The sequence below is a fragment of the Macaca fascicularis genome, chromosome 18 (assembly GCF_037993035.2).
Source record: "Macaca fascicularis isolate 582-1 chromosome 18, T2T-MFA8v1.1".
NCBI classification, from domain to species: Eukaryota; Metazoa; Chordata; class Mammalia; order Primates; family Cercopithecidae; genus Macaca; species Macaca fascicularis.
In genome coordinates this window covers 71861421-71878415 of record NC_088392.1, presented here as the reverse complement: position 1 = coordinate 71878415, position 16995 = coordinate 71861421, and the positions used below count along the sequence as shown (strand labels likewise).

Here is a 16995-nt window from a genome sequence, read left to right as displayed (position 1 = left end):
TGCTAAGTCCTCCCACTTGAAATACAAGGCTAATAAAAATCCCACAAGGCTGCTGGGAAGATTCAATAAAAACTGTGTAGGCACAATGCTCCACATACAGTAAATGTACAACAACTAATCTTCAGAATTCTGCCTCTTCTCAGAATCTTAGATGAATGCAATGTTTAATGTTTTCCCAGATATATTTATATTTATCATTTAATAAACATCTGACTAGAAGCATGAAAGAAACAATGGCATAACTAGTTTGCACTGCATAATAATGTTAAAGGGTACTTAAAAGTTCTGAAGAACACTGTCCCATACATGTGAAAAATCAATTTTACCATAAAACCTGAGTCATATGAAGTTGAAAACCTGAAAAAAGGACTACCCGCACCTATCACTCATTTGTTTAACTTGCCATTACACTGCATTTGAGTCAGCATAATCTTTATTTCAAAATAACATTTTTATTATATAAAAATGTAAAAATCCAGCAAAACCAGAAATACGAATATATTTTTCTGGGCTTTCACATTTCTTGATTTTTATTCGCGATCTCTTTTTCAATACAATTTACACCCTCATCCCCATTTCCAGTCTGATTATACAAGTGCTAAGTGGCAGAAAGGTCTGGAATAAATACATCAAAAAGAGGCAAAGCTGTGAAACTAAGCTGCATGCAACAGGTTCTATGAGGGTGGGGGAAGTGTCTGAGAAATAAAACAGAGTAAGACAATGTAATTGGAAGGTTTTAGCTAAAGTTCTTTCAGTCATCTTTGTCTTTTGCTCCGTGTTTCAGGATGCGCGTGAACTCGATGTAATTGAAATTCCCCTTTTTGTCAATAGGTGCTTCTCTGTACAGCTCATCCACTTCCTCATCCGTAAACCGATCCCCCATGGTTGTCAGCAGCTCTCTCAGGTAATCTTCCTGAATGGTGCCTGGAAGGCAACAGAAAGAAGCAAGCAGTCATCACTACTTCCTGGCACTTTAACGGTTCATTTCTAAAGCTAGTCAATCTTATAAAATATTTCAGAATATCCATATCTAGAAACAAAGTTAGTTAGTGAACTAAGGCTATATGAACTATACCATTATGTTTTCCAATTATTCTTAGAGTTCTGTGTTAATATTAGATCAAATCATTTAAAAGCTCAGAAACAGATCATATTCTTACAAAATTATTCTTAAGCAAGTATTTTCCCAAAGGTAAAAAAAGAAAACCCTTTCTATTTCAAGAGAAGTACTTCATACAGTCTGGAATGAGGCTGGGCATAACCAAATAGTGCTCACCTGTTGCTTCTTCATCAAAGCAAGCAAAAGCATTTCTGATGACATCTTCAGGATCCGTGCCATTTAACTTCTCACCAAACATGGTGAGGAACATGGTGAAATTGATGGGCCCTGGTGCCTCATTCATCATGGCATCAAGGTATGCATCAGTGGGATTCTTCCCTGTTAAAAATGCACATTTTAACATTTAAAGACAAAAAAATCTAACTTCAGTAGTTATTTCACTATTATGCTCCCCAACATATTTTAAAAATTTACATCATTTGACACCAATTTTTCAATTAACTTTAAGAACATTTTAAAAAGATTATTTTTGACAACTTAAAAAATATTTGATACATCATTATAAAAATGTATTCCAGGTTTACACTGAAGGCTATTTATTCGTTTATGTGAACTTTCTCTTATTTTTCATTAAAAACAAAACAAAAACCTGAAGCCGGGCAGTACCACATTATTACAACTTTTTTTTTTGGGGGGGACTACAGACATGTGCCACCACGCCCAGCTAATTTTTTATTTTTTGTAAAGACTGGGTTTCACTATGCTGCCCAGGCTGGCCTTGAACTCCTGAGCTCAAGTGATCCATCTGCCTTGGCCTCCCAACATGACAGGATTGCAGGTGTGCATCACCACGCCCAGCCTATATCCTGAATGCTGATAACATCAACGGTTCATCAGGGGAGTCGGTTCAATAGAGTCATTCAAAACAATCTAAATATTCACATTTCCAGTTGTGGTACGGATGCCCATGAGTTGGTATGCTTCAAAGTTGTATTTATAAGTTGGCCATTTAAGTTTAAACTATTAGCATGGTTTTGAATTGGGAGCTTATTTTGAACAATGTTAGATATCTTCAAACACTGTTTACACACGTCATTGAACTGTGGTCTTGTTTGGTATTGTTTGTAATGGGAAATCTTAATCTCCATCCCAAGTGTGAACAGTTCTTTTAGTGCAGCGGTGAACTCCCCTGGCCTTTCCCTAGGAGCTGGAAGAAATCTCCCTGGAATGGCCAGACATGGTGGGAGTGTTTCTGAGGCCCCACGGTGTGGGGGAAGCAGCACTGAACCAACGGTCTGGAATACTGGGTTTGAATCCCAGTTCTACCACTGGTTGTGGGACATAGGAGGAAGTGGCAGAACTGGCATTCAAACCCAGTATTCCAGATCCTTCATTCAGTGCTGCCCTATGTAGAATTTACTTCTTTTTTAAAAAAATCTAACACTGACTGGTTAAAGTTTGTATCTCAAAGGTATCTTCCAACATTAAGTTTATATGATTTTACATGAAAAGAATATATATTAGTCAGATATTCGTATCTAAGGAAGCATCTCAAAATTACACCCAACTAAGCCAAAGCTAGAATGACAATCAAAGCTACAATTATAGTTCATATGTAAGTTTTAACTCTGGGAATTTGGGTGAAATTTAAACATCATGTTGGCATCTATTTCACTGCATTCCAATCCTACCTGATTACACTTACTCAATGCTCCAATATCAAAATTAGCCCAAAATTAAACTCAAGATTCACTGAATAAGTTAAAGTAGCTAAAAAGATCTACTTTCGGCTGGGCGCGGTGGCTCACACCTGTAATCCCAGCTCTTTGGGAGGCCAAGGCGGGCGGATCACAATGCCAGGGGATTAAGATCATCCTGGCTAACACGGTGAAACCCCGTCTGTACTAAAAATACAAAAAATTAGCCAGGCATGGTGGCAGGTGCCTGTAGTCCCAGCTACTTGGGAGGCTGAGGCAGGAGAATGGCATGAACATGGGAGGCAGAGCTTGCAGTGAGCTGACATCACGCCACTGCACTCCAGCCTGGGTGACACAGCGAGACTCCATCTCAAAAAAAAAAAAAAAAAAAAAGAAGAAGAAAAAAAAAGATCTACTTTCCTACCTCCAGATTTAACCCAATCACTTGCAGCATTTTTTGGGGGGAAGAAAAACTGTAACCAAAAGGTGTGAAGAGAACTCTAGGGTACAAAAAGCTACAGGGATTTAAAATGAATTGGTTTAGGCTAAGCACTTACGGACCCGCTCAAAACACGCAATGTAATCTGTTGATTTGAAAGGTAAATACGTATCTTTTGAAAATTCATATTTATTTCAATTGTTATGGGTACACAGGAGGTGTATGTATTTATGGGGTACATGAGATACTTTGATACAGGCATATAGTGCATAATAATCACATCAAGGTAAATGGCATAGCCATCCCTTCAAGCACTTATCATTTCTTTGTGTTACCAACATTCCAACTATACTGAGTTATTTTAAAATGTACAATAAATTACTGCTGACTGCAGTCACCTTGTTGTTCTATCAAATACTAGATCTTATTCATTCTATCTATACTTTTGTATCTATTAACCATTCCCATTCTTCTCCCCACCCTTCCCAGTCTCTGATAACCATCCTTCTGCTTTCCATCTCCACGAGTTCAATTATTTTAACTTTTAGCTCCCATAAATGTGTAAGAACATGTGAAGTGTATCTTTCTGTGCCTGGCTTATTTCACTTAATATAATGTCTTCCATTCCATCATGTTGCAATGACAGGATCTCATTTTTTATGGCCGAATAGTATTCCATTGTACATAACTACCACATTTTTTAAATCTGTTCCTGGTGATGGATACTTATGGTGTTTTCAAATCATGGCTGCTGTGAATAGTGCTGGAATAAACACGGGAGTGCAGTACCTCTTCAATTATACTACTCATTTCCTTTTTTGGGGGTATGTACCTAGCAGTGGGATTGCTGGATCACGTGGGAGAGCTCCTATTTGTAGTTCTCTGAGGAACCGCCATACTGTCCTCCACAGTGGCTGTACTTATTTACATTCCTACCAATAATGTATGAAGGTTCCCCTAAAAAGTAAATATATATGCTAAAGCAAACTAAATATGGCCGGAGAAAGACTCCGTACTTGTCATCTGAGTCCTTGTGGATGAACTATAACCTAGCTTAATAGTCCGACAAGATTGAAAACCTAACTTAGGAGTACGAGCCTGTAACAATTGCTAAGTCTTGGCCAATCCCAGCAGCCATACTTCAACCATTCATACACTGCTGAGTGTTCAAACCATGTTCAAATAAGCCATATGCCGAGCTGTAATCAATCCAGCCATTCCATACCTCACTTCCAACTTCTGTACGTCATTTCCCTTTTTTTGTCTATAAATCTTCTTCTACCACGTGGCTGTACTGGAGTCTCTGTGAATCTGCTGTGATTCTGGGGGATACCTGATTCGCAAATTGTTCATTGCTCAGTTAAACTCCCTTAAATTTAATTAGGCTGAAGTTGTTCTTTTAACACATATCTTTAAAAGGATGGGTTTCTGCAAAACAGAAGGCCTCAAAGACAACCTCTGACTCTACCACAACTTGTTCATTCAACAAATATCTATTGAGCATCTATTATAAGCAGAGTATAGACTTGAGAGTTCAATCTTTGGAAGACGGCTAAGTTCCTCAATTTTCCTCAGAGGCCTTCTTCAGTACTGACTTGCCCAAGAATATACTCAGACATTCTGAATGTGAGAAACACTAGGTTATAATCTCACTGCAAGTCAACAAATCAGATAAAAATCTTTGATTCTACTCTCACCTTGGATAAACAAAAGTTACAAAATGTTAACAATCAGTGAATATAGCTAAAGATGTATAGGTGTTCACTATAACGTTCTTTCCACTTTTTGTAGGCTTAAAATTTTTCAAAATCATATGTTGGATAGGAATAAGTACACACCTAAACTTTACTTTCAGTGTGTCAGGAGAAATAATCAAAATCAAAAGTTAGAAGAATAAAAGCTAGCTAATCATTTTGTAGGCATTAAAAGAAAAAAAAAACCCCCACCTCTTTCTTTGCCTTTTTGGCCAGTCAGCCAAGCAGTAGGACAGAGTGCAAAGTCTCACTGTAGGCCATCCCTGACCCGCTCCCAGCCTGCCTCACCCCCTCCGCTTTGGCCTATCAAGGTCTCATTTGCCTGCAGTTCCTTGACTCCCAACTGTAAAATAACTGCTGACTCTGGGCAGAACATGTAGGATGCTGCCTCCTGTCCTTCTTTTTAAGATCAAAAGAAACAATAACAAAATCATAAAAGGAATATTAACACCCATATACCAACATACAAATGGCTGTTTATGTGTGCTTTAAATCCTGTATCTTTACATTTTCTTTAGTTATTAAAAAAAGTCATACAAAATATTGTGAAAGTCTTCCCTGTTCCCCTTTCCAGTCGCACTGCCCCTCCTCTGCAGAGATAACCATCATCACTTACTGTCACTCCTTGTTTATAACCCGTACTCAACCTTTATTGAGTATATCATTTAGCTATACTTATTTGAAACTCTGGTATTTTGCTGCCTAGCCATGCCTTGGCTTTCCATCTAGAGACCTAAAAAATTTAGCTAACAGGAATGTTAGTCTACCTGGGCACAGCATCTGCCAGGTCCCCAACCTTATAGGCTTATCCCCATATGACTGGCCAAGCCCCAAAATGGCACCTCCCACACCTGGAAATCTCTCTAGAAGCCTTCTGAGACAAGGAGAGAAATATTTGTACATCACACACAAAAAAATGATTCATAGACAAATTATTATTTTTGGGAAAATACAAATAAAGAATATAAAGTCTACCTAGAGAAGCAAGCATATCATGCAAATCTTCCTTGTCGATGAAACCATCTCTATTCTGATCAATCATGTTGAAGGCCTCTTTGAACTCCTGAATCTGTGACTGGTCAAACATGGCAAACACATTGGATGTTGCGCGCTGAGGGCGCTTCTTGGTGGTCTTGGTCTTTGCCTTTTTGCTCGACATGGTGGTTGTTTAATTCTGGAGTTTAAAAAAACACAAAAACATAAAACAAACAAACAAAAAAACCCAAAATTATAAAACAAAGCAAAAACAGAATACATAACACCTAAAGTTAGTATGTAAAGATATCAATATGGAATTATTACTTCAATTGGATAGGAATAAGTATGCAACTAAACTGTATTTCCAATGGGACAATTAAATGACTGAGTGGAAAAAAAGCAGTTTTGAAACATTAAGAACAGAATTTGCCAGGCACCGGTGGCTCATGCCTATAATCCCAAGACTTTGGGAGGCCAAGGTGGGAGGATCACTTGAGACTAGGAGTTCGAGACTTGCCTGGGCAACATAGTGAGACTCCCATCTCTAAAAAACAAAGAAACACAATAGAAATTATTGATGTACCTTCTCCTAAATTTCAGGGGACCGATTTTTATGAAGTGAGACTTTAAAATATCTAACGATAGCTAGCATCTATGGAGTACTTACTCTGGCCAAGCACTGTTATGAAGGCCCAGGGCTTCCTCAAAGAGAAAGTCTCCAAAGTTGATCTCTTACTCTGACAAAGACTGTCCCCATTTAATCCTCACAACAGTGGCCTATGGTAGGTACTCTTATTCCCATCTTACTACCAGTATAATGTAACCTCTCTGAGCCTCAATTTTTCATCAGTAAAACATGATATCTACTTCAATGCGAAGAACTAAATGAGATAACATATGTAAAAAGACTAGTCATGTTCAAAAAAAGTCTCATCTTTATAAATATCAAACCTACCCTTTCATCTTTCTAGCTATACCTGCATTTCCCTTTTCCCTTGACAAGACTTTCAGAATACCAGTCTGATGCTGAACTGTCATTTTTCCTTCTGTTTTTTATTTTAGAGATGTGTGGTTCTCACTATATTGCCCAGTCTGGTCTTGAACTCCGAGGCTTGAGAGATCCTCCCAAACTGCTGGGATTACAGACAGGAGCCACCGTGCCCAGCCCCTTTTCTCTTCTTCCCAATCATTTCTCGATTCTCTGTAATATGGCTTTGGTAGTAGCCTCCAACACTCTACTGAAAGCCACCAATAATTTAAATATCAAGCAGAAAAGACAGTTGTCATTTCATTTTTTATGTGCAGTTTTATATAATAAATAACACACAAAAATACCATCAGCTCTGGAGTTAGGAAGTCGTTAAGTTCAAATCTCAGCTCCACCATTACTAGCTACATATAACCTCTGAAAACCTACATATCTGAGCCTAACAGCTTTCAGTGAGTTCTGTGAGTCTTAGCAAATAATCAAACTCAAGGGTGGTCTTAGGACAGCCAAACTTGAAACTGCTGTCAGCAATGATGGTCTCGCAGACTGTTTCTGTAACTTCCCACAATGTGAAAACAAATGACTAGACAGGTCAATGATCGAGCAGGGGGATTTTTGGACCTGAGTCTCCAGGACTTCCAGTATTGGGATTTTTTATATAAATTTATTGTCTACTTCTATTTCTTCAAGCTAAAGAACACGCACAGGGTGTTTTGAAGCTTGACTTAGTGGTGTAGTTTTGAAGTACACCAGCCTTACAGTCCTTACTCTAACATTCCAACTCCTCACCCTCCCCACGTACAAGTCCTAAATAAATGTTAATTTTCTTCTCTTCCCTGTAACTTAGTGTTATTTGACCTTAGTTATATCGAAGGTTAAATCAGACAGAATGTAGTCTACTAACAAGGCATTTGATTATGTTTTCATTCCTGTTCACATACCAAAACTTATAAGGTTCATTTTAATGCTAAAAATTTTGACTCAATTTCTTCAAGATAGTCAAGTACGTCTGAAGGCAAAAATGTTAGTTCTTTCTCTCTCAGTATCAGCAAGTCGTTTTTGTAATCAAGTTATTTAGAAAAAGTTCCCAACGAGTTAAATATTTATTTTTAAAAACTAATCAAGCCAGGCGAGGTGGCTCACACCTGTAATCTCAACACTTTGGGAGGCTGAGGCCGGAAGACTGCTTGAGCCCAGGAGTTTGAGACAGGCCTGGGCAAGAAAGTGAGGCCCTGTCCCTACAAAAAAATAAAAAAATGAGCCAGGTGTAGTGGCGCATGCCTGTGGTCCCAGCTACTACTTGGGAGGCTGGGGTGCAAGGATCATTTAAGCCTGGGAGGTCGAGTCTAGTGAACCGTAATGGTGCCCCTAACCTCAGCCTGGGTGACAAGACACTGTCTCAAAAAATCAAATCAAATCAAATCAAAATCAGTCAATTGTATCATGCTACTTCTACAGTTAACCCAAAAATATACTATATTTAAACATTTTTGAAGTTTAGTACGAGTTCTCTAAGAAGCTGATACCAAGATAGAATTAAACACCCAAAGATTTTTATTAGGGGAAATGCCTGTGAGAAAGAATATGTAGGTAGTTAGCCTGATAAGGCTAGAAGAGCCATCACCATCTGATGGTGATGCCCAAGAAAAGGAAACAGAGAAGGCAAGTTGATGGAAGAGAACAAAACACAATTCACTAACTGGTCCTAATCAAAATACGTTAGAGCAGATAAAGGCTCCATGTGGTGATACCATATTTTAAATTTGTTTCATACTTCATTTAAAAACAGTGGTACATTTGTATTGTATATGGTACCTATAAAAACACACACAATATCAGCTGAAAAGTGAGGCAAAATTGCATCAAAATAATCAATCTGAAGGGAACTCTGGCCCCCAAAGAAATTACCACCCTCTCTCCTTCCCTTCTGAAGTAAGTATCTTGGCTTCCTCCACCTTCTCACTTCCCACTCACTTTTCAACCCACCACAATCTGGCTTTCTGTTTTCTACAGCAACTGCTTTAATTAACAAATCTGGTCTAAATCTTCTTGGATCAGTCTACTGCATCACACTATTTTATCCCTCTTTTCTTTGGAGATTCAGCCACTGTTAGCCTGGTGCTCCCTAACAGTAGAAATGAACTTTCCCAGGTGGAAAGGGTCCCAACCTTGAAGAACTTATGCTCTAATGAGGAAGACTGATTATGTACAATGGTGTATTTGACTTACTCTAGCTCAGTTCTCCTATTTCTAAGACTTCCTCCTCCATTTCCCTCTTAGATGTTTATCTCCACTTAAATATTCATGTTTCCCAGTATTCTAGCAGCACATGGTTTAAAGTTCTTTTCAGTCTTCATTCCTTGGATGATCTCATCAACTTTCACTGTTCTGACAACACCTACACCTCCCAAATCTGAACCTCCAGGCCTGACCTTTCCTTGGAGCCTCGGACTCACACATCCAAATGCCTGTGAAAGGCACCCATCTGGATACCCCATAGACACTCATAATCAACATGCTGAAAACTCAATTATCTCCCCGCTCCTGAACTTTACCATCTTTGTTTCCAATCATCTACCCAGTAGCCAGAAACCTAGGAGTCACCCTCCCCAATCCCTCTCCCTGATGAACCAAGCCCTGCCTCTAAGAAATATTTCTGAGAGATGTTCATCTTCCTCATTCCTCTGTCACCACCCTAAACTGGATTATTACCTCTTGTGTAAAATATTTCTATGGCCTCTTCACTATCCCCTTGCCTCTCGGCTCTCTCAAAACTACCCTTAGTTTTCTAGCCAGGGTTGTCTAAAATATGAGTATGACCTCATCATTCCACTTTTTAAAATCTTCTTTGGCTCTCCACTTCCTAAAAGATAAAGTACCAAGTTCCTAAACATGGCGCATGAGTCTTCCTTTCCCTACTCTAGAATGACCTTTCCAGCCTCCTCTCTAGTCATTCCCTGCTTTGTACTTTTCCTTTAGCAACACCAAACTGCAAATGTCCCCAAGGTACCATGCCATTTCTTATCTTGTATATCTTTGTTCTTGCTATTTTTCCAACCCCAATTGCCCTGATCTACTTCTCTGCCCTAGGAACAGAGAGAGAATTAAAGGTCTATTCAACTTACAGCTACTACCATTTATTAGGTGACTCACATGCTGGAAACATTATGTACGTTAACTGAAACATGCCCCCCTGCCAAGTGAAGAAACTGAAGGTCAAAGATATTAAATAATCTTGCCCAAGGTCACCTCGCGGCAGAGCTAGGATTCAAATCCCATTTGTTACAGGTTGTTTCTCCCTGTATATTTTCTACTTCCTACGAAATACTCTTCTAATTGAGTTTAGCATAAAATTTTTAAAACTTGCCATGCCACCAATATAATTCAACACTGATTTCTGAGCACCTACATTCCTCTAAATGCAAATCCTAGACAAACTGAGTTTTCAAACCAAGTCAAACTATACCAGAGACACCAATGTACAGAATAGAGCTGCAGTCAGTAAATGAAATGTGAATGGCACTGCCTGGAATTGTGCAGTGTAGTAGTCCTGGTTGGGTTTAGTCAGGTGGCAACTATCAGTCATGGCTTTCCTTTGAAACTCTGATCTAGGACTGTCCAATTTATTAATGTTTAACCAAGAAGCATTCAAAAACAACAAACAAAAACACAAAAAACCAACCCAACCCTTAAAGACAGAAAATAGCCATACAGAACACAGCACAAAATGAATGTAATAACCCTCAATAGCAGTAAAAACACTTCTTCCTCCCTCTGCAACACTGTTACTGATATTGCTATAAATTTCTACTATAAAGTGAACTAAAGGATATAAGTAGTACTCAGAGGTTACATCAAAGGCAGGCATGTAGGAATTGATAGAGCAGTCCCTTCTTATGTGAGGGGGATACATTCCAAGACTCCAGTGGATGTCTGAAACCAGGGATAGTACCCAACCCAAACAGTTAGCCCTCCATATCCACAGGTTCCACACTCAGATTCAACCGAGAATCCATTGTTCGTTTATTTGGAAAAATACAAACAAAAAATACAACAATAAAAATACAAATAAAAAATACAGTATAACAACTATTTATATAGTATTTGCATTATATTAGGTATTATAAGCAATCTAGAAATGATTTAAAGTATTCAGGAGGATATGTGTAGGTTATATGCAAACACTATGCCATTTTATATGGGGCACTTGAGCATCTGCAGATTCTGGTGTCCACAGGAGGGTCCTGGAACCAACCCTCTGCAGATCCTGATGAATGACTACACACACTGTTTTCTTACACATACATACCTATGATAAAGTTTAATTTATACATTAAGCACAGTAACAGATTAACAATAATCAAATAGAACAATTATAATATACTGTAATAAAAATTATGTGGATGAGATCTCTCTCTGAAAATATCTCACTGTACTGTACTCACTTATTTTCAGACCTCAGTTGACCACAGGTAACTGAAATGGAGGAAGCAAAACCATGGACAGTGGAAAGCAGCATCATATAAGACTACTGTATTATGTATTATAGCTGGCTGTGGTATCAACATACTTAGTTGATAATAAAAACGTTTGTAAAGTCACTTGCAGTACTGACATGCAAACAAACATGGACACCATCATCATTAATAAGTAGAAACTGTCTATGTACTTCAGCATATACGGCTCTATCGAAGCCTGGGGAAGATGCTCACAGAGCACATTGTTAGCTACCTATGATTTCCTCACCATTGCTTTGAAGCTTCTTCCTTCAAGTATCTGAAGTCAGCTAGAGCAAGTAAATACGGCTCCTAAAGCAGTTAAATCCTCTGGTTTCAATCTTGGCTGCGCATCAGAATCACCTCAGAAGTTTCAAACAAGTGATGCCTGTAGCTTCAAGGTAATGGAAGGTCTGGGGGTGGAGCCCAGGCATCTGTATTTTCAAAAATGCACCAGGTGATTTCAATGCACATTGAAGGTTGAGAACCACTTAACTTGTTAAGTTAACCACTTAGACCACATTGGCTGTTCATGCATCTAGCTGCCCTTAGTTTTTCAATGTTGTCATTATGGTTTAATGGAGATGTTGGAGACATGGATTCTAATTCCAGTTCTATCATTCACAAGTTGTATGATTGCTGGTCATTTCGGCTTTCCCAGGCCTCATTTTCCTCATCCATAAAGTAAGTGTTAAGTAGATCAGAAGTCATAACCTGGCAGCTACCAAACTATATGCAGTCTGCACAGAGGTTCATTTAGTAATCCGCAGGGATGACCTTTAAAATGCCTCTTTTAAAAATTGAATTAGTTTGCCAACATTTAAAAAAACATTTTATATAACCTAAATTTCAGATATTTTAAACAACTGTACAATAAGGAATCACTTGACCAGCATCCCGGAAATCCCTGTAGGTGGTAAGTGTTCAACAAGCAATCCCCTCTACTCCCTCCATCTCCTCATCCCAGCTGGTATTAGTTTGTTATCTGTCTGGCCCTCAGAACACTTCACCTTGCCCCTCTGGTCATGGTGGTAGCCAGCTTCCCAGAAAGCCCTCAACAATTCTCATGCCCTTGTGCAGTCCCCTCCTGGCTAACACGGTGAAACCCCATTTCTACTAAAAATACAAAAAATTAGCAGGGCGCGGTGGTGGGCGCCTGTAGTCCCAGCTACTCGGGAGGCTGAGGCAGGAGAATGGCGTGAACCCGGGAGGCGGAGCTTGCAGTGAGCCGAGATTGCGCCACTGCACTCCAGCCTGGGGGACAGAGCAAGACTGCGCCTCAAAAAAAAAAAAAAAAAAAAAAAAAAAAAAGATATTGTGAAATGAGGGTGTTTGGCTTTGTCATAATACACCTTGCAGCTTTTTCCCTGCTCTGTCTTGGATCACTCAATCTGCAGGAGCCAGGTCATAAAGACACTCACACGGCCCTGTGGAGAGATCCATGTGGCAGGGAATTGAGGGTTCTTGCCAACAGCCAGCACCAACTTGTCAGCTATGTGTCAGCCATCTTGGAGGCTGATCTTCCTTCAGACGACTGCAGCCCCCGCATGCCACCTCATGAGAGACCCTGTGTCAGAACCACCCACCTAAGCTGCTCTGGCTCTGACCCTCAAGAATTGTTCATTGTTTCTGAGGTGCTAGGTTTTGGAGTAATTTGTTATACACCAATAGAAAAGCTACAAAGCCACTGTCTCCTTGACCTCTTTAATGTTAAAATAGGGCTATGCCTTTATTTCAGAATTATAGTCACAGTCCAAGTTCCAAGAGACCACAGTCAAGTTTGCATAGCACAGGGAATTTTCTATTTCTGAAGAGAAAAGTTTAACTCCTTCTACTTAGTTTCCATTCAAGTTCTGTAGGTTCTTTTTACTGCACGAGTCACCCTTCCTCAACATTCCTATCACCACCATCCTATTCTTTTGGCTGAATTCCTCTGGCTCTGACCAGCAAATCACTTCCTGATTTGCTAGTTATTCCTGCTTTCTAATTAGAGCCTCAAAGCTCTGTCCTTTTTCCTAAGTACTAACTGAAAACCTGGTAGTATAAAGGCACCACTCAAAAACGAGATAATTGAGGAGAGGAGGGAGGAGCTGGTTTTGTGAGCAAAGGATGATAAACAACTCAAATTTTAGCTGGGCCACAGTAGAATGCTAGTAGAGGACAGGACTCTGAGGGGGTCTTGTTAGCAGTGCTGATGTGTGTGAGTAAAGCCCTCAGAGTAGATGAACTCACACAGAAAAGCAGAGAGTAGTTCTTGGGCTAAAACCTAAGGTCATTTTTACTCCACCTCATCTTCTTCAAGGTCTATCAGAATCTTTAGAAATTTATCATGGATTCTTGTGGTTATTACTGTAGTCAAGATGAATGTTCTAACTGGAAGACTCAAATGACTGGACACATAAGCAACAGTCTGAAAACAGCAGTCATAAACAGAATTTAGTTTATATCAAGTTAAAATACTTCCGAAATTAACCTCATATACCTAATGACATATAATTGTTTTATTTAGGCAAAAAAGATAGCTCCATAAATTATTAGAAGTATTTTTTTTCAAGGAGTCAAACTCAATTTTTTCAACTTTTTTTTAACACCATGAAGCATTTCCCCTAGTACTCTATATGTATTTTAACACTTACCACATACATGTAACACTGACATTTCTTTGTTATAGGTTTTATGATCATTCCAGTTGGCTGCAAACTTTCTATTCTGAGCCTCCCATATCATTTTGTTTTACTGCAGTGAAATTTATATAGTCAAATGTACAAACCTTAATCAGTTTTTATAATGTGTATGCCCATGTAACTATCACTCCCATTAAGTTACAAATGTTAACATTGTTCCAGAAAATTCTCTCCAAGTTAATCACCATCTCCCATAGGCAACCACTGTTCAGATTTCTATCACCAGAGATTAGTTTTGTTTTTGAACTTCTTATAAACAGAATTGTACAGTATATATTCATATATATGCCTGTCTTCTTTCACTCAATACATTGTTTTTGAAATTCACCTCTCTTACTGGGTTTATGGCACAAAGTTCACTGTAGCCTTGAACTTTTGGACTCAAGTGATCCTCCTAACTCAGCCTCTTGAGCAGCTAGGACTACAGGCATGAGCCACCATACACAGCTACTTTGCAAGGAGGGGGTGCAGGGGTAGAGACAGGGTCTCGCTATGTTGCCCAGGTTGGTCTTGAACCCCTGGCTTCAAATGACCCTCCTACCTTGGCCTCCCAAAGCACTGAGATTACAGGTGTGAGCCACCATGCCTGGCCATATTCATTCCTTTTACTGCCTTCTGCCTTTCCACTTTGGACTGTGGAACTTAGTAGTGTGCCTTGCACACGGCAGGTGCTCAAATAATCCTAGTTAAGCAACTACATATATATATATATATGTATAGTATATATAGTTGTGTATAGTGTGTATATATAGTTCCTTCCTGTAACAGAATTACACATATATGTTCATTACAAGGTAGGTCCCGGATCTGAATTCCAACATGAGGCTTTCCTCTATGGTCTACCTATGGTTCCAGTCTCTTCCCCAAGAGATCCCTAAGGAAACTTAGCAGCTACCCACTGCTCCATACCTGGAAGAAGCAGTACTAACCAGGGACAATAACTGAGTGCTAAAGATGTGCCAGGCACTGATTTAAGGATTTCGTATGTATTAACACATTTAATCCTCACGACAACTCATCATATGGGTACTGTTATCATTCTCTTCTCTCAGATACGAAAATCAGGGTAAAGAGAATAAACAACTTGCCACACCGCTAGAAAATGGCAGAACTTAGAGTCAGGATCTGTAGTCAGGAAATCAAGCTCCAGAGCTTGAACCACTAGCCCGTAACATCCTGCATACAGGCAGCTGAAATTCTCTGCCATGAAAATGTGGATAGCTGGGAGTAACAAGCAATGATACCCCAAAGTTAAATGTGTGGAGTGAGGAAGGAAGATCCCAAAGATGCTGGCAAAAAGGGTACGATAAACTTATCCCCAAATATACCTGGAGTCTTTGAATCTTGGGAGAAAGGGAAAACTAGCTCCATGTTGGGGCTCTACATCCTGTTACCTTTCCTAACCTTAGCAACTCTCGTCTGGGGATCTGTCCTTTAGAAGTTGCAGTTCATCTTGTCCAAGCTTAGTCTCATCAAAGCATAAATGAACATCGAGTCAGCCATCATAAAAGTTGTTTCACTCAACAGAGCCTAAACAAGGCAAAAGCTGTGCTCTTAGTTACGAAGTCCAGGAGGGTCTACCACCTTGGGCAAATTACCTCACCTCTCTGGGTTTCGTTTTTCTCAGTTATAAAACGCAAAGGCTTCACAAGGTAATCTATTAGGTCCTACTGAATTCTAAATGCTTTGATTCTTCTCTTACCAAAAGACCATGCCAAATCTACCTTCAACTAAGCGGCCAAATGAATCCTCTAAACATCCCTTTCTTATTACTCCCTTAGTGAAGACTCCAAAATTACTCTCTATGGCTTCTTACATAATCTTTTCTTTCTCCTAAGTTTTCAAGACATCCATAAGAAGGTCCCACTTACCTATCTACCCTTATTTGCTACTATAAGTCGTTATAGTTCGGTTCCATACCCGCCGGTATGGGTTCCATACCCTACGGTCTGCTTTTCACAGGAGACAATTCCCAGCTTTTGAGTTTTGCTCGTTACCACCTCCCACACATCTAGCCGGAAACGCTAAGTTCTCCCTCCTAGGGCTGAATCCAAGGCCTTCAGTGAGGTCACGATTCTTTTCCAAGTAACCTTTCCCTATTTCTGTTAATTGTCCTTTCTTCAGACAACACGAATAAACTAAACCTTTACAAGATGCAAGACACACTAAGCGAATTACAACTCTATGTAAATCATTACATTTGAGCCTGTATCAACCACACACTCGGCTACCGGCATGCTAATAGCTTCCTTGGAGGCTTCACTTAGGCAAGACCGTGCACTAGGAGGCTCCTGCACCCTCCAAAGCATCTAGGACAGTGTTGGGCACAGGGCAGGTACTCCACACGAACACGCCCGGGTCCGCCCTAATCCACCGCCAGGGCCCGCCGCTGGGCCGGGAGGGCAGGCGTCGACCCCGGGGCCGGCGGGCGGTCCAGGGCCCAGGTGTGTGAGGTCACCCAGGTGGTGAAGGGTCGACCCACGCACCGCCGGGCCCCGGCCACCTCTCCAGCAGGGCGTCTCCCCCGGCCGACTCCATCGCCTGCAGCCTCCCAGCCTCCGGACTTCCGGGCCAGGGCCTCACCGCCAACCCTCCTCCCTCCTCCCTCCACCTCCGGCCCCATGCCCCCTTCTCAGCCAGCCTGACAGGTCCCGCCGACGCCTGGCCGCGCTGGGGCGGGGTCCGGCCGCAGGCGCGCGACGGGAGGGGGCGCGGGGACACGGAGGCGGCCCGAGGGGTCTCGCGAGCGGAGTCGAGCGCCACTCACCCGGCGCCAAACACCAGAACCGGGGTCGCCCTGCGCGAGACAACGAACGACAGCGAAGAGCGATAGCCTGTGGCCGGACAGTGGCGGCGCCGACACTTCCTGCCTGAAGGGGCGGAGCGGAAGGCGCACCGG

At 40.7% G+C, this 16995-nt stretch overlaps 1 protein-coding gene across 1 annotated transcript; it reads right to left on the bottom strand.

The window, feature by feature from the left end:
• Positions 1-415: 415 nt before the first annotated feature.
• On the bottom strand, positions 416-16968 carry MYL12B (myosin light chain 12B). The gene is made up of 4 exons (XM_045377803.2): positions 16864-16968; positions 5926-6124; positions 1277-1438; positions 416-924 (listed from the first exon to the last, which is right to left on the bottom strand). The coding sequence occupies exons 2-4, from the start codon at positions 6107-6109 to the stop codon at positions 752-754; spliced, it is 519 nt and encodes a 172-aa protein (XP_045233738.1). The 5' UTR covers positions 6110-6124; positions 16864-16968; the 3' UTR covers positions 416-751.
• Between the last annotated feature and the right edge of the window lie 27 nt (positions 16969-16995).